The sequence below is a fragment of the Diadema antillarum genome, unplaced genomic scaffold (assembly GCF_040938485.1).
Source record: "Diadema antillarum isolate AM-2024a unplaced genomic scaffold, OU_Dant_1.0 seq00000160_RagTag, whole genome shotgun sequence".
Lineage (NCBI taxonomy): Eukaryota > Metazoa > Echinodermata > Echinoidea > Diadematoida > Diadematidae > Diadema > Diadema antillarum.
In genome coordinates this window covers 2,443,873-2,470,800 of record NW_027271231.1, presented here as the reverse complement: position 1 = coordinate 2,470,800, position 26,928 = coordinate 2,443,873, and the positions used below count along the sequence as shown (strand labels likewise).

The window sequence follows — 26,928 nt, the reverse complement described above, 5'->3', positions numbered from 1 at the left end:
AAGCCATTATTCTCCTTTATTCCTGTATTACTCCTACCAGACGTCATCTTGTCCGTTTGTGCATATCGCAGCAGAGACAAGGGGAAAATTAATGACTGAGCACCAAGACTTGGCTAGCTTAAAATTTAGTCAAAGCCTTGGCGATAAGATTAAAATAGTATGTGCGCATAAACGTGACTGTTTTGGGTATGACTTTTTCTTTAGACATTAAACAATCCAATGATAGTAAAATCAAGTTGGTGTGCCTTTTTAAACTAGAAGTTGGTTCAACATGGCTGGAAAAGATACTTTAAATGCATCGACTTGGAGGGACAAGGAGAGGGAGAGAGACAAATTGAAATTACTTTCTTTCTAACGCAGGGTATTATTACAGTACCTCACACGGCAAGCCTGGAGAGCAGCAAAATGTCTGAAACTTAATCAGTTGAAGTGATACAGCTAAAGTGCTCTAGATACGAGCTACTCAAGTACAAGACCTCTCAAGTTCGAGCGTCGTTTTCCGTACATACAAGAGACTCTTGGAGGCCCAAGAGAGGATTTGTACCAAGCTCCAGAATTCTAATTAAACTTTTGATTTTCAAAACATAACCCTTCATCTTGTGTTCCACTTTCGTGTCGGAGTCTATAGACTTGCAACATGAAACCTCAAACGCAGATCAGACAGATCAATGTGTTATCGAGAAGGTTTGTGCAAAATTTCGCACTGATTTCTCCAGATTTCCTAGTGTTAAACTCCTTCCTGGAAAACATATTCCCAGATCTCAGTCAGTCAACGAGATTTTTGAGAAAAGAATGTTTGAGACACTACGTCAATCCTGTTTTCTTGAGTTCGTTTCCTTCTTTTTCACTGTTTTTCTGACAAGAACCTTTCATCCTGAGTGACAAGCAGTTTTTGTGCATTGTTGCCACGCCCATCTCACATCTCTGACACCATATTACAGGCTTTTCATCCAGTAGTAGGCACTAGTTACAGCTTCTTGCAGAACTCCACAGCTCAATCCAATATCAACCTCTTAGAGCATGGGCTTCACTCCATAGTTCATCAAGTTTTCCAAATCTCCAGACAATGGCTAGGCTGATAGGTGCCTTTCTACTGTACGTATTTCATTCACATGTCGAGGGATTCCTTCCAACCTTCAGCCTTTTCGCCAAACTTGTACACAAGTCTCGCCTTGTCCACTCGCTCAAGAATTTGCCTCTTGTAGTAATACCTGCAAAAAAAGACAGAAAATGGCCAGAAATATTAATCTTTTCTCTGTAAGAGACGTGCTTATAATCATTCGTAATGTGATCAGAGTTTGCAATTACTTTCTGCTTGTTTTACAGCCTATAAAAGGCTTATGATTGTGAGGGCTGAGAGAACATATTTATCATCATCTGAATGACCAACTCACAATCCACTTTATCATAATCTTTATCATAATCATGTCACGTGGCATATCGCTGTCGATGTCTGTTATGCTTCACTTTCCTTGCACCATTATGATATATCACGAGAGCACAGGAACAAAGTACGTTCGACCAGGAAGACAGTGTGCTACCCCTTTCTAACAATGATAAAAATGAAAATAAGAATAAAAAATCGAGTACGCCCGTAATATCAACGTACGCATTGGTAGCTAGTGTTCAGAGTCTATGATAACAAAGCATTTTTTTCAATGCTTGAGCTTTGCAGCATGATGTGTGTATTTCAAAATATCATTCAAAAATATTTGGGCATTCACCAGGGCAAAATCATACTAGTATAGTGGTAATCTAACAAGACTGCGTTTTAAATTCCTGCGTCTAGCAGTAGTGTCAATACCGAGTTTAAATGTGTCATAATATCTTCAGAAAATAACTATTACTAGATATTAGTTCATTTATGTAACGATTTCCAATCCTAGATCTGACGTAAAGCTGGAAATCAGATGTAAAGAACAGTCAAAGTAATTGTCTGCCACTAAACAGATTAAAATCAAACTAGCTCGTTAGTCTATTCTATCGAGACAACTGCAATCCCAACTACTTTGAATCCTTCTCCTAATTCAGATTAATATGACGCAAGTTTCAAATGAATTTTGAAAGGATATCGATGTGCTGTAACTGGCAGTGGCTTTGTTAATTCAATGATCAAATTCAGTAGTCAGATATACAAGACTACTGAAGAAGAAACAACATGTCTTCTAGTGTTTGTAGACTTGATAATGATATTGGATAACCACAGTGTAAAATTTAAGAATAGAAAATGATGAAATGAATAGTTTGTCGATCAGTGAACGAAGGACTTATAGTGTAAATGTATCTAAATATCTCCAAACTGTGATAATTGTGAAAACAGTAGTTTCAAGGAGATCATAGAAACAGGGTTGAATATTCTCGTGAATGAATGCAGCCAACTACTGATTAATGGCGTATTGTGGTTCAACAATTCCTTTCCTCTATCGCCATGAAGGAAGCTTAAAGATATGTTGTTGGTTTTTTTTCGGTTGATTACCGATAAATATTAGACACACTTCTGAGTAAGAAATGCTTTTTTTAAATAAATCTGAACGTGAAATTTGAATTGTGGTTGAAAGAGATGCCAGTATCATCTTTTCTTAACACTCTAATAAATCTTCTGAATATTTGTGTTGAATTAATTCACTGTTTGATTATGCAAGGTCCACAGTATGTGTGGGCACACTGACTTCTAACGCAAAGTGTAGCTGGAATGTTATATTACACAATCTAGTATATATGGATGAATTAATGATTAGGCCAATAGATACATAGATAGATAATACATAGGTAGCTAGATAGATACAAAGATAGATACATAGATGGATAGAAAGATAGATAGGTTTAACACAATGAGATAGAGGACTTACCTCATGGCCCTGCTGAGTTTCTCGTACGTCATCCTTGGGTTGTTTTTGATCTCTCCCCACTTGCTGGCCACCACCTTGGAGTTGACGATGCGGAAGACACCCGTGTCCTTGTCTTCCCATTTGATGTACTGAGGACAGTAAGCATCGGTCTTCAGTAGATCCAGGATGAATTCCCAAAGATGGCTGCCTTTCACTGCAACAGCATTTCGGAAGAGAAGCATTTTCTTTTTAAAGTTATCAACTCCTTTTCTAAAGTAACATTTTCAGTGCATTCCTTTCTTTTAAGTTTTTTTTTCTTTAATGGGAAAGGGGTTCATTCTGGTCATGGTCCTATAAGACCTCAGGCTCTCTCTCTTTCTAACAAACATTAATTTCTATTGAAAATAATTAACTTGTTACTGATGTAGAAATGTTAAGACAACTTTAATCATTCATGCTTTCTTAACAAATCAAGTCAAGTTCTCTTTAAATGCTCTCGAAAATCTTGTGAGACATTCACAATGATAGCTTTACATCATTCTACGATGAGAATATGAATTATTGTACAGTTTTAATCAAGAGAAGGCGGCACATGGAACAAATGAATGTTCTCACGCATTCACTGACATTGCTTGCATTTACACACTTACGTTTGGGGATACTTCATCTGTACAAGAGGGAAAAGATACAATTTCTATATTGGTCTCACCAGCTTTTCTTCCCGTCTTCCTCCGTCCATGTCCATTGACCTTCTCGGACAGCTCGCCGCCAAGCCTCTTGCGTGGTCGCCCCCTCTTCCTTCTCTCCGACGTGGGGGAAGGAAGAGTGCCCGAACCGTCTGGGCCCAACTCGGTCAGACTCTTCATGATGGTGCGTCTCTTGTAGTTGTGCGTCCTCCCTGCAGAACAAATAAAATCATCGTCAAAATCTTTTCATTTCATCTAGCAAAACATTCTATTTGAGGAACAAGCAGTTATTGTAGTAACCAAATCCACTTCTGAAGTTCTGCACCAAATCCACTTCTGAAGTTCTGCATTTCATACTCTTTGCTTATTTTGCATTAAAAAAAAACTGTCGACGAAAAGTTACGTTACACTTTTAATCACAACCAGAGATATACATACTATAAGGTTGACGTGCTATTAATGGCAGTTCATCTTGTTTTACCAGAGGAGAGAGTTCAGAATATATATTACCGGCAATGCCATTCATCTTAGCTGCTGTAACTGCAACACAGATTGACATACAGCAAACCCCCCCCCCCCAAAAAAAAAAAAAAAAAACAAAACAAAACAAAACAAAACAAAACAAAATAAAAAAACACAAAGCGAAACAAAAAAGCAACAACAATGGTGCACAAGATATTCAGATATCTGGTCATGAGGTCAGTGGCTTGGTGTTACCTGATTTGGACTTGGTGGACACTGGGTGGGTGAGGAAAGTGGGTCTGTGGTTGGCTGTTGGTGACGGACAGCTACTCGTCTCCCCTCCACTGTCCGATGTGGATAAATCTAAAGAGAGAGATGAGGGAGAGGTTCTCAGATTATAATGCAGGTCACTCACTTACATAATTGAAATAAACACAGATGACACGCTGTTAAGTTCTCAAGCATTTGCTATACTTTCGTAAGGTTACGTTGATTCCATCCATTTCTTTTTGGACAAAGCAAACAGCTGAGCGCCATGAACCAAAACCTGACATTGACCTTTTCGATTTGCCGCTGTTCTGCTCTTTACATGGATTACACTGTTGCCTGGAATACAACAGTCAGTCACTGTGGGATCGTCTTTCTAATGATATTAAGATAGAGAAGTGGACAACAACTAGGACAGTTAACTGTGATACACAGGGTTTAGACTTCATCGCAAACGGTCAATCAGGTCTAGCGACCATCGGTATCATAACACGACCTGTCTTTCTAATGCCGTTACACTGTTCGCCCAAAACCCATTCAAAGCAGTTTCCATGTACCTGAACATCCTCTACAACCACCTGTTCCCTGAAAGACGTTTGTTTTCTATGGATTTCATTCAAATATACAGTATACTGTTCAAATAATCATGGGAAATGGAAATATGGGAGTGTCCACTGGGTTTGGGTAGAGGAGTATACCTTCTGTGCTAAGGGAGTCATGTTTTCTTCTCTCTGTCCTCCCGTGCTCTGGGAACAAAAGAAGGTCCAGCTCTGCCGTGTCATGTAATCGTGGTGCATCAAAAGGAGTTGATGGGGTCGGACTTGGAACGTTGTTTTCTGTTTCAAAGATTGAAGATATGAAATTTAGAACATTAATTATCTAAATATACACAGACATATGCATACACATACATTTGATTGCGATGTGTAAGTAAAGTTAGTATTTCTTTCGAATTAATCAGCAAGATGTCTCGATCACATGCTAACATTGAGAGCATCTGCTGCTTGGTAAAGTTGTGTTCTAATACAAACTTTGTAGAAACGTGCAACATGGTTACATTACCCCTACATTTTACTATTTGGAGGCTTTTACGAAGATAAAGTTATATAATAATGCAGGTATCACTGTTACCATCCACATTTTACACATCAAAGTGAAACATGTCATGAGTTGAAATTTCTGACACAGATCTTAATTCCAATGATTTAAAAGTTTTAATTTTAGTTTTATCAGAATGAGACCAGGAACTGATATCTTTTGTAACGACGTTTTAAGTTGACCTTTTACCTCATTTCTATTTCTCTAAACTTACCGTCCTCGATGTAGATCGCTCCCAAGGCACTTCCTAGCTCTTCATCATCTGCCAAAAGAACAGGAAAAGACACTCAAAGTTATATCTTTTCCGACACCTCTTGTATAGAAAAATGATCTTTAAGCGTGTCTATTTATAACAGAAAATGTCATATAATTCATCATTTCTGTAAGGAAACACCGTTTTAATACAATTTATAAAATCCTCTTGTACCACATATTATTTTCTCCTGTCTATACATGTCCACCGTAGGATGGTTGATAAGTAACTATAAGGTTGAAGTAATCTGTATATGTGCTCTATGGTTAGCATCCGCTGTATCTTTAGCAGAATATCAATGTTTAATCAACCTGACATAAGAATTAAGTAATATTTGACTGATATTTGGATCGTGTTGTCCGGAAAATATTGCATTTATGAAGTTTGCATTATCATTTGGTGTTTTGATAAAGAAATGAAACAGAGTTGAAGTCCTGCGTAAAGTATCTCTCTCGGTTTGCAGTCAAATAAATGGCATATAAGATTTGACAACTTCCAGGTATGTCCATTATTATGGTTAAAATTGTGACGTCAAGCAATGCACCAGCTGATAATGGGAAAAAGAAAAAGGTTATTATCGCTGTATTCTTTGATATATGTACAATCGGTCGTAATGTCTTCTAGGAGTCAGGTTTCTCATTTTGCTCACCATTGATTTCTTGTTTGCTTACACAACTTTCATCTGGAATTACAACTTCCCTGGAAGTTCTTTCACATCAGAATGTCTGGGATCTAAATTATCACAATCTATCATGAAATCTTGGAAGTGAAGTCAGTAAGATATCATCTAATCACCCGACTTTAGAATAAGAATAGAAGGTGAGACTTGAGAACGGCAAAATCATTTGTGAGCCTTACAGTTTTGTTATAATACACGTACGAGCATATCTAGATGGAATGATTAATTACCTGGGGAACTGGAACTTTTATTTTATCGTCGGTTAGTGTAGAAGCATTAATTTAATCATATAGGCCGTGTACATGCAGCTGTGTCCAGTAGATAATGAGTATATATATCTCGTTCGACAGGAGTCTGTTGTGATTGCTTACCTTGGAATTCAGTCATTAGCATGTCTCGGGTTAGCATTGTCTCAAAACTCGGATCGTCCAGCCGTCGATCGAGGGCTTCCAGTAGCTCCACGGAACCTAGAAAGCAATCATAATTTATTTTATCTTTGGGCCCAAATGTCTCTAGAACTAGGTTTTTATACACAGTTCAGCTACAGTTTGAAATCATAAGAACACCTCCACTGTGAAGTCCCCATAACTGGGCAAATGTTTCAGTATATATACATTTGTAAACCTCTGTTAAAGGGACTGTACAGTACTGGTTGAAGTAGGGATTCATGTTTCGAACATTCCTAAGTGAGACAATGAAAAGCCTCTTTATATGCAAGAGCACGTAATTCTAAGAAGGATTCAACGTTTGTTTGATGAAAATTGGTTTTTAAATGGCTGAGATATCCAAAAAAGTGCTAATAATAAAAGGCGACATGCCCCGACTTTATTAGTATCTCTTTGTTTCACTTTGTTTTTGGATATCTCAGCCATTTCAAAACCGATTTTCATCGGATAAACTTTTGATACCCCATAGAACTGCATGCTCTTTGACATCTCATAGAGTGGTTTCTGAATATCTCTCAAAACGTTAAAAGCTAAATCTTCACCTCGACCAGAACTGTACACACCCTTTAATGCTTTCTAGAGGAGCGTTGCTTATGTACCAATTTCTAGTGGATGACTCGCGTTTTGTTGGCTCAACCTACCTGCCTTAACATTGTAAGAGGAGGTATATGGGAACTCGTCATAAAGTAACACTCAAATGAAACAGACATTCAAAGAACAGTTATGCTTGTTAATGACACTTATTTTCAACAGAGCCTACTTCATGTACATCAATTAATAGAACTATCTTGGAAGAGTGGCTTTTAGCATGGCGTGTTTGCATTTGTCTTTGTCCGTTATTTTTTTTTTAATGATCAAACATGTGTGTTATGGAGTACACCGTTTGGAATCTCACTATCGAAATTGCGACTACAGTTCTTTCAAAATGTAACGTTATAGGACAGTTCATTGATGCTGTAATGTGGTTCATTTTCATAGGGTCTTGTTCAGGGCATGCATAAATATTTAATGAAGTTGCTTGGCCTTTCATTAACAATGAATAGACGCGAGAGTACAGACTCCGTGTATTCACAATCCCAATAGGGAACGAACAAACTTGCCACCTCTCAATAGTGCACACAATGACTACGATGTATAGAGAGCGGGTGTGCTGTATCGCCATATTCAATCTTACGCTTACTACAGTACCAAACATTACAGTCTGAATTACAACGACATAAATGGTGGACCCTTTTCATTAGAAGTATTGTAAGATCTTTTGCTGCAGCTGTCTCTGGCAAAACTGAAACTACTTGTGGCCATTTTACACGGCTGCTTTGCTGTATCAATGCAGCTGTCATGCGACACCTCATCTCTCATTATAAAATATCTCCTCGTATCTCACCGCCCGTCTGCCTTCAGTTTCTCTCCGGTATTACATGGCATGGAAACATCTTTGCAACTGATTAGTTTATTAGTCCACATCATTCATTATCCGATCCCTTTAGTTTCATTTCCCCTGCCCTAACATCAACCATTAAAGTGATGTATATAATCATTTTACGCTTCATTCAAATTTTAAGAGACGTTATATATCTTTTTAAAGGAATTATTCGTGTGGTGTTAAGTTAATAAATCTTCAACTGGAATCAAACCATGGATACTCCATGCATTGATGGTAATAGTGTCATATGAAGAACATATTTCTATGTAATAACATTAATATTTGCAAGAATACAATAACACTTCCAGTTCTGTTAAGTCATGTTATGACTTCCGTTGAAGGACTTCAAACCATGATCTGTTGGCTACACTGTTCATACCAATCTCTTAAGTCACGTGATCACAATCCGCCCCCCCCCCTCCGCCATTCTGTTTCCAGACTGCGTCCTTTCATTGAGTGCCTAATTCGATACAACCACGTTTATAAGATGTCGTTTTCTCGACCTTTGTACTGTGCTGAGTTTTGATGTGCTGCAAACCTGAGACGATTTGTTTCAGTTTTGTTCTTGTCAGTCCTTCCAGTGGTAAGCTGTAATTAGTGATACCGATTATTGTATAGAAGATGAGCTTGTCGGTTGTCGGCGCAATAGAATTTTACGATAATACAGCAAACGCTTTTTGCCCATTTATACCCGTGTACATTATTGGCAGCCTTTGCCACGTGAAAACTTTTCAGTTTTGGGGAGTAATTTTCGACCTGGAAGGTTTATTGCACTTTTTTTTTTTACCTCACCAACCATGATAACAAAGCTACGATCGTATATATACATCCATATCTGAAAGAATCACAAAATCGATTAGAACATAAGATTATAGCATATATCAAGTGATGAAGTACACCTTCTCAATCCAACACATCAAGTTGAGTATCAAACGAAGTGTGTACGATGATTAACACATGTGTCAATCATTGTACATACTTCGTTTATAATACTCGACTGGATGTATTGGATTGAGAAGGTTTACTTCAAAGAAAAGCCATCAAGGTAATCAGATGAGAGTACGTTCTTCATTCGGCTGTACGCTCATACTTCACCCGTGGCAAACGTCTACAGTTTAATACGTTTGTTTGCATAACGGCTCTATTTTGAACATTCAAAATGATATAAATACTTCTGTGTATGTATTCATCATTTGCTTTCGGACGTACTTGATCGGAAACCTTGAAAGGGCGTTCCAGACACATCCAAGTTGGGCACCAACTGAGAGCTGTCGTGTGACGACATGCGGAGAAGATAAGAAGGTGTGGTCAGCTCGGAGAACACGGGGCTGTCGGGTGGCTTGGGCACTTTGTTGGGCAGTCGCGAGCTGTCGTCGCGGGCATTAACCCCGTTACCATGGTACAGGTCATCCTCGCTGACCAACGATTGGCAAAGAGCGGCCGGGAATATGATGTCCCCGTCTAGGAGATGGTTGATGCTAGGCAACAGCTGAAATGATTCAATTTACATTAAAAATAGTTTAATTTCGCTTTGAGTGAGTTCACTTCCCATATTTCTTGAGAGGATTGTAAAATAATTAAATAAACGGCATTCTGCTAGAAGAGATGTTGTTTCAAGTGCATGTTATCGTCTATAGTGTATGCAAAAAAAAAAAAAAAAAAAAAAATCGCCAATAGTGAGCAAAAGGGGATCGAAATGATAACGGCCATTTTAATGTTCCTGTATATTACATAGTGTACTATCATAGAATATTTGACTCGTAATGAATTTTCAAAATGTCCATGAATCTACCGTGTTTTTTATTGTCGTTGATGTTGGTGTTGTTTTAGCAGCATTTCCTATTCGCTTTGGACACAAACATAACATAATATATTTTTCTGAAACTTATGTAAATGAAGTCTGCTTCTGTGGAAAAGGTATAAGAATATGACATATCCTATCTAATCTTATATCTGTGGCAACGTTAGAAGTGTCACTAACGATAACTCTTTCATTCTAATTCGGGAAAAGACAAGGCAAATGTTGACGCGTTTAGAAGGAAACTAAGAGTTGATACTAAGAGTTGATACGGTTTAATTCCTAATACAGCTGATTCCTTGTGATTTTTGATTGGAAGAATTTGACCTGCTCATCGATTAAACGCTGTTTATCCCCCGCTGTTGTAATGGATGTAACTTATTTTTATTATATTGTGCAACACGGGCAACCCGTGTTTTGGTCAAGCAATGAAAGCCTGGCCAACCTCCATTGCTAAACTGACCTCTCCAAGACCCAGAGAGCATTGTGGACCTTTGAGGACCGCAAAACCGGAAGTATTATGCATTCCGGACAACCAGTGCGCGGTGATACAGTGTACTACTACCAATAACACTGTCCTGCAATCACTCTATAACACTCAAACCCCGCCGGACTACACTTTCATTCTATAATATGCAAAAACGTAGATGCATAGGACACACACAAATACTGATAGACTCATAAACGACATTAAATGCATCTTAGAGCCAATACCTTTTGAATGTTTAATGCGCTATCACAATCTCATGTTTTATAAAAGAACCTTTAAGATAAATCTATGTGTGCTGTCTTCTTTATTCTTCATTCTTCTGTATTTTATTTTCAGGAACATTAACAACTTATGTCAAACTCTCAGAGTGTTTAAATAGAAGTGGCAACGTATGTCTATACGTAGATATTAGCTTAAAATGATCAAAATTTCTATTGTCGTTCTTTTCGTTTGTTTGTGATGTAACAAAGAGAATCATCCGTGAAAAAAGGCATCATCGTGGACTGGCAACATCCTTCTTATCAAGGGTGTATTTCAGCGAAAGATTTACGTGTATCTAAAGGGGTTGCAGAAGTGGGCGTGGGGAATGCAGCCCACCCATCCCCACACACTAAAAGTCGTTCAATGGTCCCTGTGTATGGGTGTTTATATGTACATGAATGTATGAAGTAAAAAAACGGCGTATTTTTTCTTCTTCAACATTGTTCAAATGGCTTAGAGAATGACTACGTAGAGGAAAGCAAAGTCCACATTCATCGACATTAGAAAACATCGCGAGCTAATACATTTCTGTATGGGATAGGTGGGTAAGTGCATTTGAATGACAAAACAGTGTCATTATTGCTTTTCATCCTCAGGAGACCACGAAAGGGGGGGGGGAGGAAAAAATGTTCATTTTTTTTGTATGTGCTCAACTTTCTTTCAGGACGATTTGTTACCCTGTCTGTGCATTGAGGCGCATCGAGCCATGTCCATTGCGTGATTATGTGCTGTATGTTGCAAGCGAGAATGGAAAAAATGTGAAGGTTTTGCGAAACATTTCGTCAAAATGCACTATTCTCGAAATAAATTACCTGGTATTCACTGAAAAGGTTACCCTGGATAAACATGACTACATCAATATCATTGCTATTGTTATCTTTCGATTTCACTCCATTTATCGAAGCTAATTTGAACCGATGCTGAGGAATATTGCATTGGATCGAGGAGAGGAAACTGTGGGAAGACTTGTATGAGAAAGAATAAAGTGGGAGTGGTTGAGAATAACATGTAAGCGGTTAGTCCTACATTAATCCATATACTGCTTGATCGTTTATTGCTGGAGAGCAAGTTTGGTAAATTGACCTCGTCTCCTACTTTTGATTCGTGCCTTCGATCTTGAGTAGATTGCCAAGACAACACTGTCACTTGACCCTTCGTAAATTCCCTATCACTTCGTTTTCGTTTCAAGTTACGAGGATCAACTCTTTCATTTTTGCGAAGTTTTGATGGATGTAAGCTGGGTACGCGTGCATGTTATACAAATCCCTGCATGCTTGTGTAAGTATACAAGCAAAGTGGTTTCACAAGTAATATGTATAACCATAATCTTGTTTGTATGAAATGTAATGTATCCATTACATCCACGTATTCTGTGGATATAAACACAATTGAGTAACATTCATTAAACAATTACATCGTGAAAAGAAATGAGTGGGGATATTTCTCATAACTATTCATTTGTCAATGGGATATGCGTGATACATCCATTTTCACAGGCTTCATTTTTATTCTTCGTTTATTTTTCTATGTAAAACGTTGATGGCCAATGTAGCGGACTTTCGCTTTCTACCCATAGTGGAAATACCACATAATCATTTTTAAGGGCTCATTGTTGTATTTCTTAGGGAGATATGTTCAAGTTTCGGGTTCGGCTAAATACCAGGCACTTCCTGCGACCACAGTCCTGATGGTGTCGAATGGATCCGCTACTTTTAAAGGAACTTGACACAAATGATTGATCTACCTGTTACGTATCCGCTCGCAAGTTCTGAACTGCAAACCTGATTATGTTGATGGCAATGACTAAAGAAGAGTAGCTGTTTTTGTCAATATAGATGATAAAAATGCCAACGGATTTGTCGGCAATGCACTCCAACCGAAATGGGCCCATCAAAGTTACGTGGCAAAACCTACTACTTCAGTAGCTGTATAAATGTCTTAATTTTCTATATGCACTTATTTTCGCTCTTCCAAACTCATTCAACATATGTTCAAAGACACAAATGTATCGCATGCTTCTTATGAAACAAAATAGACGCGTTATGCATTTTGCATTTGTGTTTTTTAGTTACTAAGAGGAAAACTTGCCCCTAATAATCGGTATGAACGATCATAACAATAAAGATTATAAGAATAGAAACAATAAAAATTGATGATGATAGTGATAGTAATAGTAATAAAATTAATCATTCTTATGAGGATGAAAGAAAAGAAATATACCAACAATGATAATCCTGATAATCGCAATAGTCATCAAAATCCGTCTCTCATCATTATTGTCATCTTCATCACCATCGTCCTCATAATGGTGACACACGATAAATGCTATGGACATGAAGTACAACATCAAAGATCAATCAAAACGACAAGCAATATTAAGAACTGTGTATGCTGTAATATAGATTGCTCACCATCTGGTCCGAACTAAACGAGTTCATGGTCAGGTATTAGAGCACAGTCCTCCGGTGGAAATGAAGTTTGAGCGGGAAACGTGGCAGCTAAACCTCATGTGAGTCTCTGTCAGTGGGTTGAAAGGAAGACACAAAAAGGGAAATGAGACCACGGTTGCTTTCTTCTGATCCAGACCTTAAAAAAGTCTACTGCTATAGACGGCAAGACTTTCTGCTTTATGGTTTCTTTGAGCTAAATACAAACCCCATTCGGCTTCGTGCTTGAAAAAGAGAAGAAGAAAGAATATCACCACTGTCATCTCAACCAGGTTGTAATTCCATAACAATGCCATACATCTCAGGTGATGTTGACTGGTCACTATTTGAAAGGAAGCAAGACTCTAGGACACATGTTTAAGACTTGCGATTCAAAAACATTTACCTATTTTTAGGTCAAAGTTATTGTTCTTTACAAACGACTAATTTTTATGTTGTGCCATGTGCGCACATTATGCGTTCAAATTAGTCTGACATGAGGTGCCTTGATTAAGGAAGGAAGGAAGAACCCTGAATTCCCATACATAATAAACAGAAGATGTGTGAAGTCTCAAGTGGCGCTATATATCATGTATATTTTGACTCTTTATCTCCTTCCATATCTTACATCGTCAAATCTACCCAGGGCAAGAAGATGTGACAGGTTCTTATTCATTCTAGCCACTCGCGTGTTCAAGTGTCTACACATGCTTTCGTTATTTGGGATTCTTGAGTCTATATAAACTTTTTAAGAGCAAGACGTCTTAAAGGAAACCCAAACCCAAAGAGAAATGTGGATTGAGTGAAAGCAGGAACATTAGTAGAACATATCAGTGAAAGTTTGAGGAAAATCGGACAATATAAAGAAAATTCCACAAGTATTAACTTTTCTATTATTATGAAAGAGAACTTGACTAACCGCTTTCAGAAAGCAGGGGGAATGATTACTAATTGCCTTAACACATGTCAGTATTAAGTTGATGGAATGTATAATTTTCAAGAAAAATGAATTTTCGTGGAATTCCCTTTATATTTTCTGTATATATTGTTGTCCACACATACGTCATAACCTCTAGTATAAGTCTCCTCATCCAGGGGTTCCAACACCAAAACTTTAAAAATTCATAACTTTTGCACCGATTGTCCGATTTCCCTCAAACTTTCACTGATATGTTCTACTCAGTAACGTTGCTGCTTTCACTCAATCCACATTTCTCTTTGGGTTTGGGCTTCCTTTAAGACTTGTCGCTCAGGAAGAGCGCGCTCCAGATGAATCAATCTAATGGGACAATGTTCATTTTACGCATATACCATAACACATTTAATGTAAAAAAAAGTCGTATTTTGCAGTGACCTGCGTGTTTATTGGATAGGTTGTAACCACATGATTAGAATGGATAATGAGCTCAATGCATAGGCCGTTGTTGGGAAGTTATAGTTACTTTGCTCTTGTACTTGCCCATTGGTCATCGCATGTTTCACTGTGATATGACGTGATAAGTCTACAGAGCAGCGCCTGTGCTGTAAACCAACTCATCTTATATACGTTACTCATTCATGAATCATTAACGAAGAATTAAACCAGTAAACAGAAGTGGGTTGGAAGGACCAAGCAAACGAAGAAACAAAACATAATGAACGTAGCCCTGAAATGGTAACCCCTATAATAACCCGGCTAAGCATCACAACAAATCGTTTTATTCATGCTAGACCGGGCTTAACATCTCTGTCTTTAGAGTTCAACGTTCAATAAGTGGTCCTAATCTTTCGCTCTGTGCAAAGCCGAAATGAAAAATAGAGGAAAATAACAGAAAAAAAGTTGTGAGTTCAGGAATAATTTACATTGACATACAAACCACCAGGAGATGTGTGCCTGAAACATCATGTAAATGGAATAATTACTGAACAATCATGATGATAGAAAAATCTGATTGTAACCGAAGCGAGGGATAACAATACACCCACGGTCCATGTTTGTGTTCGATGCAGAACTACACGGCATTATTAATTGTGCAAAAATTCAGCTCAGCTCAGATCGATCGACTCTCCGCGCAAAAAGCAGTGAAAATATGATTATGTTCATCACACGATGGTGAAAACGCAGAGTAAATTTGCCATGAGGTATGGTTGAACACCTCTCGAGCACAAAGTTAACCACATCCCTTGATGCCACTGATGATGACAATTATTTTGTGGGCACGTTCTGCTAATCTACGTCCGGGGGAAGGCATCGAAGCACCTAGCTGTTTAGCATAACAGTGGGCGGAACAGGCTGAGTTTGGCATAGGAAGTGATACAGCGTTGGTGGCGATGAAATCAGCAACTTTGTGGTATTATGGTACTTGGCCGGAAGTGCCACCCTGAGCAGTAGGAGTTTTTTTTTTCTTTTTCCTTTTTCAGGAGTGGATCACACCCTCCAACCACCGCTAACCACTGTGACTTACAAACTGAATGTGTGTTAACCTCCTTTTTTGTAAGGGACTTTGGATATCTGTATTCCGCTATGGAGTTTTCTGCGCCAATCAGCACTCAAAAGCACACGAAGGGTTAAGACAGGGTATTTTCGATACAGATATATGCATTCCGGACGTATGGAAGAAAGCGATATGATCAGGCAATATGATAGGGTGTGTAACTGAAAAGTTGAGTAGACCATAATAAGCCTACTTTCCAACTTACGAATTGCGATTCTCTCTGAAAGGATGACGCTCATTGAAATCGTTCCTCTACCACGATGTCGCCATGTCGGCGAATGGCGTGCTATCCAAACAATTAGATCTGAGTACAGAAGATAACCATGCTCTCCTTATACAGGAACACCGGTAAAGATGAAATATAATACAGGAAAGTTGGATAAATTATTTTCCGCTTCAAAATGAAACGAAGTCTAAAGCAATGCTGCAAGTCGAGTGAGAATTGTGGAGCAGCCTCCGTGAGATAGAACAAGCTGCTGCTATAAGACAGACGTGTACGTTGTATGAATATTCTGGAAAAGTACGTTGTCTGTTGTACACTCTGAAAGCTGGCCATAAATTGTTTGCGGGCGAAAGCAGAAGTTGGACTTCGAAAATGAAACCGAGGAGATGCGCCCATTATGTCCGTCTATCAAGTTATCTACACAAAGGCTAACACTGCGGCGTGCAAAATGTCCTATACTTATGGGGAATTATGGCCGCGCCATGGTGAAACTGTAATTATCGTCTTCATAAATGCTATATGGTTTCTTTTTTGCTTCCCCTATTAACAATGGGCTCCCCGTTATTTTCGCAGTTATTTTCGCGCGTTGACAATGACAAGAACCTATAATCTTTTTGGTAGATATTCTCAACTCCTCTCGCCTGCACACGGAGAGATACACACGCACATTCAGACTATACTGCCAGATTCTTTCTCAGCAAAGCACAGATTTTTTTTCCCTCACATCTTCTTCACTGTCGTTGATATCTATAGTAATCAAACTTGTCATTGTGTTGGAAATAATATACAGTTGAAAAAGATTTTGTCATGTATTGCTATTAGCCATGTAGGACATCAATACCCCCAAAATACCAAAATCAATACCAAACAGGCTTAAATATTCATCTCCAATCAGCAGTATTGTGAAACATGTTCGAGCCTTTGGTCGGATTATCGATCGATTATCGGCAGATCAAGTAGTCTCACGATTTAGTCTTCAGGGAAGGTAGGTCGTGAGGAGCTGAGCGGCTACTACTGATCCTACCCCAGCCTATAGACCAGTAAACCTCATGCACGCAATGACGAAAATCGACTACATTTTTGTCAATCTAACGTAAAGTCGAGTGCCTTCTATTAACCTCAATCCATACAGCACGCTATTCATGCATGAGTAGGCGTGGGATATCAGACGAAGGGGTTTTACCTTTTTCTGAGCGAGCAATGTGTGGCCTTGTCCTTATGTTCTCCAGCTTTTGTTCGCGCGTCTTTCGCTTTTTCCCTTATCTTTCGCACGCCCATGTCGAATACTAAAGCTGTTGAGACAAGATAGGACAAGATAAAAAGACTGCATACAGCGACAGAAGCAAGTTGGTTTTTTTTTATAGAAATGTTTGCAATAGCATTCCGTCGTGTTCACCGTTCATTCCTGAGTGATGTCCCCCTGCCCAAATTCTTCATGATAGACTTTGAAACCCATCTTGTGCACGTCGTCACGCTGAACTTTTTAACCGCAATTTTATGAACAAACCTTACTCGACTTTACTGATCGATGCAAAATGTCTTTTTAACAATCAAAATGCCCAAGAGACAAGCTATTCATTAAATCCATTTCTTTGAACTCTTTCTTAAAAAGTTCTCGGTGGTATAAAGTAATCGCTTTACGAGTATTAGTCGTCATTGGTCGTCGTTTGGCCAGTAAAGTAGAACTCGGTCAAACCTCACATCACCGTGTAAGAAAACATTAAATCAAAACGTAATAGATAATTAAGATACATTGCACAAGAAACAACAACGAAAATCATTAATAAGGAGGGGAACAGAGAAGATGGAAACAACTCTGTATGATCCAATCGTGACAGGTGTATTGGAAACATTCCGCCCAGCTATGTATAGAGACAAAAACAGTTTCATACAGCTTTCAAAATGACAAGTAAAACCATACCAATATTATTATTTCCCGATATTTTAACCCTGTTTTTTTTTTTACCAAAAAGACTCTCAAAATATAGGGGATGTAGTTAATACATAGTAACAACAAATGTCCTATAACAAATAAGCAGTCTATGTCTACTAGAGATCATTCTAACAGTACCCTCTTGAAGCAAATAAGGTAATGATAAGATTTATCAAACATAGCGTTATGGATTTAAAGGCCTGGGATGACAAGTCACTTTCATATTCCTGTCAAACTCTCGAACACTGCACGTCGTACTCGCTCTCGGTCGTGATATCTAACACTCAACTATCTCCAATAGTGTAATGGAAGACCTTCAAGTATATTCATTATTTTGTAGGTGCCAAGAGTACCATTGTTTTATGATAATTTGGCCGGAGCTCGGGGGTGCGGTTAACACCAGGGTGCGGTTTATGCACAACAAACGCAGTAATTGATGGTGAACACTTTGACATTGACCTATATATTGTATTTTTTCTTTACTCAAGGCGAGGACTCTACAATCCTGAAGCTTACTTTTACATACTGCTTTTAATAGGTGGACATACAGTGAAAAGCGAGAGACAGAGATAGGGAGAGACACAAAGAGAGATGGGATGGGAGGGGTCGGAAGAAAGAGGCCATGTACACAAGTATAAACTGTTGTTTGATTTATCTCCAACTTAAATAAATATATGTTAATAGTCGCCACCACAATGTACTTTCAAGTTATTATCATATGATAGCATTTGAATATACGGCGTCCCATTTGATGAATCTATCGGTATTATTAGAACTCTTAGTAACGTACTCTTTCTCAATACAGCAAAAACAACAAAATGCTTGCTGCAGGTAACAAGTCAGACAAGTTTTTCTATCTATCATAAAAGTCATGGTGTCAGAGTAGAGCAGGTTATTGCATGATCGTATGGTTTGGCGTTCATGCAGATGAAAGAAGAAATTGCCAGTAAATGCAAAATTTGCGAAGAATACATTATAGCAAGGAGGTACTAGTACCTCCTTGAATATAGTAAATATCACCATCATCCTAGAAAGTTTATTTACAGTGGAAACTCTACAGTCAGCGATTCCCTCAGCCGCGATCATTCACAATGTACACTCTAAGATGAAACACGTGGGTTTGTAATGGTCATTGCATGGCATGATCACGACATTACCTCTGAATACCAGGTAAACATTCGCTTCAATCCATGTACACGAGCGCAAAAATGGGAAAAACCCCATAACGCACAACAATTAAAGACAATTAAATTTTACCGCATACATTATACGAGTTGATCATCAAAATAAGCAAAAATTAATTGCGCCTTACCCGCTTAGGTGAATGAAGTTTTTTGGCGAAGAAATCCTTTTCAAGCTTAAAGAAGTGCGGTGCAGAACCGGCAAATGATACGTTCCTGGGATGTTGTTTTAGAATAATTCCTAGTCAGTCCAGTTCTTTTTCAAATCTTTAAGTCAATCGCAGCTAAGAAATAAACCTGACCTGGTAGTGGAAGAGACGGAGGGAGCAACACATCTATCCGCCAGAGTGACTATATTGCATGTGGTAAACTATACTGATAGCAATGCGCTTGTTGTTTGATCTTCCGGCGGTGCAGGGTCCTACCAACGTGTGGGCGGGGTTCAACGAATTTATTCATTTTTTTCTCTCTCCCCTGAACAGTGAAAAAGTATGTACACTATTGTGGTCTGTGCCTTTCGGTCCTGCGAAGGGACTTTACCGCCTCCTTACCCTATTCTTTTTCCCTCTCTACTCTTCCCATTCTATTTGTATTAAGCGTCGCGCTTGTTCCCACAGTACACAATAATGCTAGTCTCATTGTCTACACACCTTGACTATAATAGTGAGGGACTATTATAATCGAAAAAAAAGATGAAAAAGTGTTCTCTACTATTTATAGTGTGTAGGTAACTGTTAGGGGTTTTACCACTTGAGTATTGCTATCTACCCATGTATACACGAGGGTTCGGTTTTGTTTGAACTGCATTTGTTGGTATGTTGTTTGTTTCTCTTTACAGTAGTTTTATAGCCCCTTGTCATCAATTAGGCAAAGAAAGAAAGAAGGAAAGGCTGCAAGAAGTCGAAAGAGGTTTAGTGTTTGGAAACTAAAGTTTAGCAGGTAACTTTTTCTTTTCTTGGAGTTCCATGGTAAACAACGACTGCATAACTTACCCTGCATGCATATGACTGTGGTCAGGGAGGTGACTCACCTCCCTGCTGTGGTCGAGGCGTGTATGGTTTAAATGACCCTTTAGTCTAATGTCATTTCCAGAGCAGAAGAAAAATATCATCATGTCATTACCACATTCGCTATACAAGTAACCTCCTCAACCCTATACATCTTCAGAATGTGTGTAAACCAGTTGATGATAGTCATGTCTGAGTTAGATACACTCATTATTTTGGCAAATTACCAGTGGTATACCCGTGCCGACTCAACCACATTGACGCCTCATCTAAGTGATCGACTAACCACATGAAATCAAATGTGATTTTAAGCAACCATGAGTCAACTTTTATTCGAGACATTTCTGTGTACTCTGCGCAACGAGTGATGCACGCCAGGTAGGGAGGTGGGAAATCTTCCCACCTCCCTGGTTCAGGCGACTCCCGTTATAACGAAATCCTCGAGACCGGCAGTTTCTTTCGTTACACATGTGTTGAATTTCGCTGTAGTTGAACAGTATAGTATGTAATGAGAAATAGATTATAATTTTGGGAACTGAATTTCTACTACGTTATGAGAATTTCTTTATAACCGTGTTCTTATGACGGTAGTGCACTGGCCCAGTATTTACTCGAATTACTGTAAATGGAAGTCAACATCAATTATTTGAAATAGGAACAACTATATGGATTAAGGTTGAAAGATTATCATGAAATATTAGGAAGTGGACATGTTCAATTCTTCAGTTGTTTGAAGAAGACGGAAAGGAGATACGAGTATCATTTCCAGGGCCCCGTTTTATCAAAAGATACAATCGAGTTTAAATTTCCTTACCACACAGGCTGCAAAATCAACTATATAATCAATTTTAACTCTTCATAAAACAGGGTCCAGGTAACATTTCTTATTTCTCTACATCTCACTTCTAATACCCCAAGGTAAACACCCACCCACACCCACACACACACCCACCCACACACACACACACACACACCCACACACACACAAACAAACAAACAAACAAACAAACAAGCAAACAAACACATAAACGAACAAACAAACAGCCGCACATAATTATACAGTTAAATTTGATCTCAGGAAAAATTTATCCGAACTGCGATTTTTTTCCCGCGCTCTGGTCGCTGGTGGATGATGCCCAGGCCATCCGGAAGAGAGAAAGAACTAGGGAGAGAAAGAGGGAGGAAGAGAGAATCGAAAGTTGTCGATTCTCCTTTTCCCAGTCAGACAATCTTACTTGTATGCTAATTTTCACTTCTCCGTTCTGGCGCAAAGTACCAACTAAAAATTACTCTTATAGTGTTTCCTTTGATGCAGGCAGAAAATTGTGAGAGGAGGATTCTGTCTATATATATGAGACAGACATAGAGGCTTGAAAAGGGAGATAAATCTTTTCCTTTTTTAGCAATACGCGAGCAAGAACAGATCCACCATCCATTCACTAACATTTTATTTTTTCCTTTTTCCTTTCTTGTGTAGGCTCTACATATAATTTGAAAGAAATTCGTAGACCAATTCGTTTCCTATTTACCTCTTCAGCCATAAAGGAAACATGTTTATATACAGTGCCAATAAAAGTTTAAGTGCGTAGTCCCGAGAAAGTCAGATACAACAGTGAGCACGTTCAACTTACTTTTACTGGGTCAGACTATGGATAACGCGACATCTTACAGACACTTCAATTAATTTGTTGTACCACACTGTACAATTCAGTTTGTGTACCATTCATGTCCAGTTTGGGGATATTATATGCAAGTTTTTCCCCAAAGTAGAGCCCCAGTTTCTCTAGGAAAATATGAATAGCGTCAAAAGCGTTTCTGTGAAGTAGATGCTAGCTATTCTTCTTTATAATACAACGCCAGATTATCGTTATTTTGCAAGAGTTTACAATGAAAATGTGGAATCCATTCTATGCTATTGCGAGTTACTTGGATTTCACGTGTTGTTACTCTTAGTTTCCATCCAGCAAATGAGTAGACATGCATGCAGACGCCACAACGATAATAATGAACCTGAATTCATCATGTCTGTTCACCTGAAACACGACAAACCGCAAACTATGCAAAGTGTCTGGGTTTTTTTTCTTTGATCGTTCAATAAGCATTACCGTGCACAGATTTAAAAGCGTCAATATGCAGGTCCCTCATCTCTCTCTCCCAAACTCAAAGCAGTGTTTACTGCATTCATCTTATTGCAGGATTTATAATTTTCAAAAGTTACCATCATTATCTTATCAGGAGGACATTCTTATATGTTCCTTTTTCGTAAAATGGTAAAATGGTCAGTGGTAATTAATTCCTAATGAGGCAGTTATCTCATGTGCACATTGATACAAATTACTTTTCTTTTTTCCCAGTTGGTTAGGCACTTACACTCATTTTCAAAGCTGTATAATGAATAACAACTTATGAAATTCTTTCAAGAGAATATTAAGTAGAGGGGTGAAGGTTGAGCTTCGAATTTTCTTCAGTTTGTCTCCCGCTAACAAATGAAATTTGTAAGATCGCAACTGCTGATCTGTTCCAAGTTCATCGTGTCACTGCCGATAACCAGGGAAAGCAACCAGCATGACCAGAGATAGCCTGGTGGTAGTGTCGCTGCCCGGAAAGCAGTAGATGACAGGTTCGAGTCCCGTGGTTCCTTTTTTCCGACATGTTTGTTAAATTACAGATCAGCAGTTGCGATCTTACAATTTTGATTTGTTAGAGGGAGACAAACCGAAGAAAATCCAAACCGCAACCTTCACCCTTTTACTTAATATTCTCTCGCATTTATAATGCCTTGTCCGCCTTTGACTACTTGACATAACAATGTCGAAATTTCGGAGCTTGGGTATTTGTTTAAAGTTCATCGTGTCACTGCCGGCAACCAGGGATAGCCTGGTGGTAGTGTCGCTGTGCCGTGGTCGTTTTTTCCCCGACATGTTTGTTAGAGATCAGCAGTTGCGATCTTACAAATTTCAGTTATTAGAGGGAGACAAACTGAGGAAAATTCAAACCTTGCGGATTTCATGTTCAAAGAAAGAATGAACGTGTGCATCAGGCCAGGTGACCAGAATGTCCCTTCAATTGACACTTCGGCAGATACCCATTTTATTCTATATTGAATACATTAATTCACAGTCATTTTCTATTAAAACTGCCAAATACCGCAGGCTTGCTGTCAGGAGGATGTGCTAGTAAGTATCATTATAAAGACTACATGATTAATCAGGGACACCACGGATGCTAAATCAGTGAATTTAAAAATGTACAAATGATCCTTTTCTGCTTAAAATGGGACTCTGAACTGGCTTCATTGACTATATGCAGTTGATCCGACTTGAATGTCAAATCGGCTTGACGTTGCCGAGTTTGTTCTGGGCATGTTAAGGTTTTGCCCAGGTGAAATACGTGAACGTGAACGTGTCACCGTCACAATGATTGCCGTTTATTTCAGCCAGTCAAGGCACGTACAATTTATGATAAAGCCATAAAATATTGATTACTGCTCTACTCCTTATAGTGTCATGTCTTGGCTTGCCCGAAAATAATTATGCAAACAGGACCTTTATCACTCCAGATCACTCTTATCATCAAACGTCAAACACTAACTTTGGTCTATCAGTATGATTGCTATGCCATATAACCTTAAGTTTACCTTTCTTAAAACAAACAACATTCTTTAATGCACCGGCTCAGTCTTTTGTCAACGAGCACACGATGAACACAAAAACAATGCCACCCTGATATAAATAAGTGTAACTGCACATTAAATAACTGATCATCAACATTTTGTGTGAAACAGGAATATTCACAGTCTCCCGAGAATTGCAAATGCAGATCACTGTAAGATTATTGAGAAATCATTAAGGGATCATTGGAAGACAAGTCTCTCCGAGATCTTGATTGATCTCTCAAAGAGCTCAGGGAGTATGCAATCTTGATTGATCTCTCGAACATCTCAGGGAGTATGCCAGATGATTTTTCAGTGATCTCTCAATAGTCTTGTTGGTCTTTCCCAGATCTTTCGTGGGTTTTGGAGCCAATATTCCACCTTCACACTTCTCTTATCTGGTCTTGGAGACTGCTGAGGGATCTTGGGTCTGTCAGTGGTCTCTCATGGGTCTCCATTCTGCGGAATGATGACTTTACACGAAATATCTCTCTAGCTATATAGAGCGGCTACAAAGGCAGTTACAGAAGCTGTCTAGCCAAAGAGCAGAATAATAATCTCCTGTTAACTTCATTTGTATCTTTCTTGACGATAGCGTCTGGTAAAATATCTCATCCCGTGAATAACTCCTACATAGATGTTCTCCTACAAACAGTTGTTCAACTTTATCATGTGAAATGATAATGTAAACGCTGTGAGCCTCATAGGAAGGGCGCACAGAAACATGCGATATGGTTTGAACAATGAAAAGAGACAATAGGGAGAGGGAACGACACGGAAGAATGACTTATCATTGCACGCTTGGTTGGTCTATTCTAAATTATTTTCAAAGGAGTAATATGTGTATAAAGGTGAGACAATTCATGGGTCTATTTCAATACGATTCGGGATTTTATTTTAGTGCCAAGCGAAGATGAGAAGCTTGTTTTTGTAATCTCATTGGCCGGTATGGCACACTGCAGTCATGTCATGCGCACTATTATAGATGATGAGTCGTGTTGCCGCTTCTTTTTCTTTTTGATCAAGGTCCAACAGAAAAAATCCAAACAAACAAACAAATAATACTGACGCAACGACAAACCAATACAGGTAATCAAGGCCATAATGTATCTCAATGCTGTGGTCCATTAAACATGGCTGTATGCACAACCCTAAAGTATAGAAAGCGAAATTGCAGGACGCAAACAAGTCGACGGATGTCCCGGGAAATGTAAACAATATTTCACACCTCTTTATTTTGCCACAATCATAACACGAAGAGCAACAATAGCAATGACTGCGAAGGGCATTGTGCTAAGGATAAACAGAAATGAAAGTAGGGATCTATTTGAAGACCAGAAACTATTACCTTTTCGCGTGCAACTGTTTTAGGCCTATCATAATATCTCCTGTGCATCTGAGTCCCAGGCCGCAAAGCGCTGCGCGAAAGTTAAGGTTTAAAGGAAACCAAATCCCAAATACCAATGTGTAATGAGTGAAAGCAGCGATATTTGTGGAAAACATCAGTAAAAGATTAATCGGACAATCGATTCAAAAGTAATGAAATTGAAAGTTTAGGTGCAGTCATTCCTGGATAAGGGGTCTACAACATTTCATAACGTCTTTATGGACAATAATATGAAGAAAATGTAAAGAAAATTCAAGATAATCATTTTCACTTTTCTAACATCATGAAAGCGCACTTGACTTACCTTTTTCACAAAGCAGTGGGAATGATATAACTCGTATCATTATTCAGTTCATTCAATGAAATTCAAACTGTATTTTTACTTTTTTTTCAACAGAATGTACAAAGAAATAAGTGAAATTTGACATCATGTCTGTAACAAGTCGATGGAATGTATAACATTTATGTAAAGTGAAATTTTGTGGAATCCCCCTTATATTTTCTTTATATCGTTGTCCAAAATGACATCATGAAGTGTAGATGTCTCCTTATCCAGCAATGTGTGACGGCTCCGAAAATTCATAGCTTTTGAAAATGTTGCCCGATTTTCCTCAAACTTTTACTCATGTATTCGACATTGTACCAGGGAGCTGGTAGCCACCTCCTTGATTATACATAACAATTGCTGCTTTTACTCAACCCCATTGATATTTGGGCTTTGGTTTCGTTTAAGTCTCCTTTTCCAGTCGCCATGCAAAATGTATAAACGAAGAGATCGAATCGCTATTTTAGCTAAGCCTTAGTCAGGGTGCTGATCCTTGTCAATGTTATCAGAAAATGATGATTTATCTAGCTGCTAAATTCAAAGCTGAGGTTGAACACAGACACTTAGTAAATATTGTTTGATGACAGAGGAAGATCTGACCATTAATAATCACTAAACACCAGGTGCCATACCATGATAAAGATGAATGGGTGAAGTGTTATTTTTAGATTTTAAAAGCAGGGATCTTTCAAATATCGTTTCAAACTTGGAAGCGGTTTACTGCTATGTTTTCATTGTTTTTTTGTTCCTACTATGTTTTTATTGTTGCTTTTTGTTGTCCCCTATCAAACAGCGAGCTTGTTGTAATGCTCAAAAGTTATTCCACAGCAGTCAATAAACACATGATATACCTTTCTGATATCATATAGATATAAATGAGTCTTCGAAAAATGGATAAAAGAAATGCAGGGAAAACGAAATTATGCATGTTTTAAGTATGCTTCATCTGACAAGATGCTGGATATAGCCCGTATTTTATCGGGTCCGGCTGGATGTGACGCGGGACCACTTCACGGGGTTATACACCCTGCTTGTAATACGATATTAAAGAAGCAGGAGCTTTAACGTGCATAAATTGCGACAGAGCGGTATACCGGTAGGGCATTTAATTTTTCGTTGGATAAAAAGGGAATTATCAGCCGCTTTATGAGAGCGATAGAGAGATTTATACTGGTGCGTTTCAGAGAAATGCTTCCATTGAATATTACCCTACATTGAGGCAGGAAAGATGCCCAAGGTTAGGACCTATTCTGTACCTGCCGCGGCGGGCGTGCGGCGTCTCTTTATTTCAGTGAACCCGGATCCAATATGATATCAAAAATAGGTACACTTTGATCACGCCTCGAGTGGACAAACAACGTTTAGTCTTGGATCAAAGTGCACTCTAAACAACAATGCCGACTTCTGCCAAATCCGCGGATTTCCAGTGTACATGGCGGTGAAACTATGATCTCGTAGCAGGGGCCTACTATGTGAGCATTCTTTGAAACCACAGACTTAGAAGCCTCCAAATCTTGAAAGTGACTTCTTGATTTCACCTAGTTCTGCCGAATAAAGATGAACAATTTTGATCTCTTACCTACATTTATTAGAGGTGATTTTATCAAACCAGCAAGAATCGAACTTCGC

At 38.6% G+C, this 26,928-nt stretch overlaps 1 protein-coding gene across 3 annotated transcripts in view; it reads right to left on the bottom strand.

Moving 5' to 3' along the window:
* Positions 1 to 697: 697 nt before the first annotated feature.
* LOC139727963 (uncharacterized) overlaps positions 698 to 26,928 on the bottom strand; it is a 50,040-nt gene continuing 23,809 nt past the window's right edge. Inside the window, exons 1-10 of one of the 3 annotated variants that reach the window (XM_071638934.1) lie at positions 19,060 to 19,290; positions 13,103 to 13,208; positions 9,352 to 9,631; positions 6,645 to 6,740; positions 5,556 to 5,603; positions 4,942 to 5,079; positions 4,232 to 4,339; positions 3,538 to 3,726; positions 2,850 to 3,042; positions 698 to 1,211 (exon numbers count right to left, since the gene is read on the bottom strand). In XM_071638934.1, coding sequence (XP_071495035.1) covers positions 1,109 to 1,211; positions 2,850 to 3,042; positions 3,538 to 3,726; positions 4,232 to 4,339; positions 4,942 to 5,079; positions 5,556 to 5,603; positions 6,645 to 6,740; positions 9,352 to 9,631; positions 13,103 to 13,129 — 1,182 coding nt within the window. In that variant the 5' untranslated portion in view covers positions 13,130 to 13,208; positions 19,060 to 19,290 and the 3' untranslated portion in view covers positions 698 to 1,108. Of the gene's footprint in view, positions 1,212 to 2,849; positions 3,043 to 3,537; positions 3,727 to 4,231; positions 4,340 to 4,941; positions 5,080 to 5,555; positions 5,604 to 6,644; positions 6,741 to 9,351; positions 9,632 to 13,102; positions 13,209 to 15,796; positions 17,698 to 19,059; positions 19,291 to 26,928 lie in introns of those variants that run through there. The other 2 variants (XM_071638935.1, XM_071638937.1) reach the window with 2 other exon arrangements.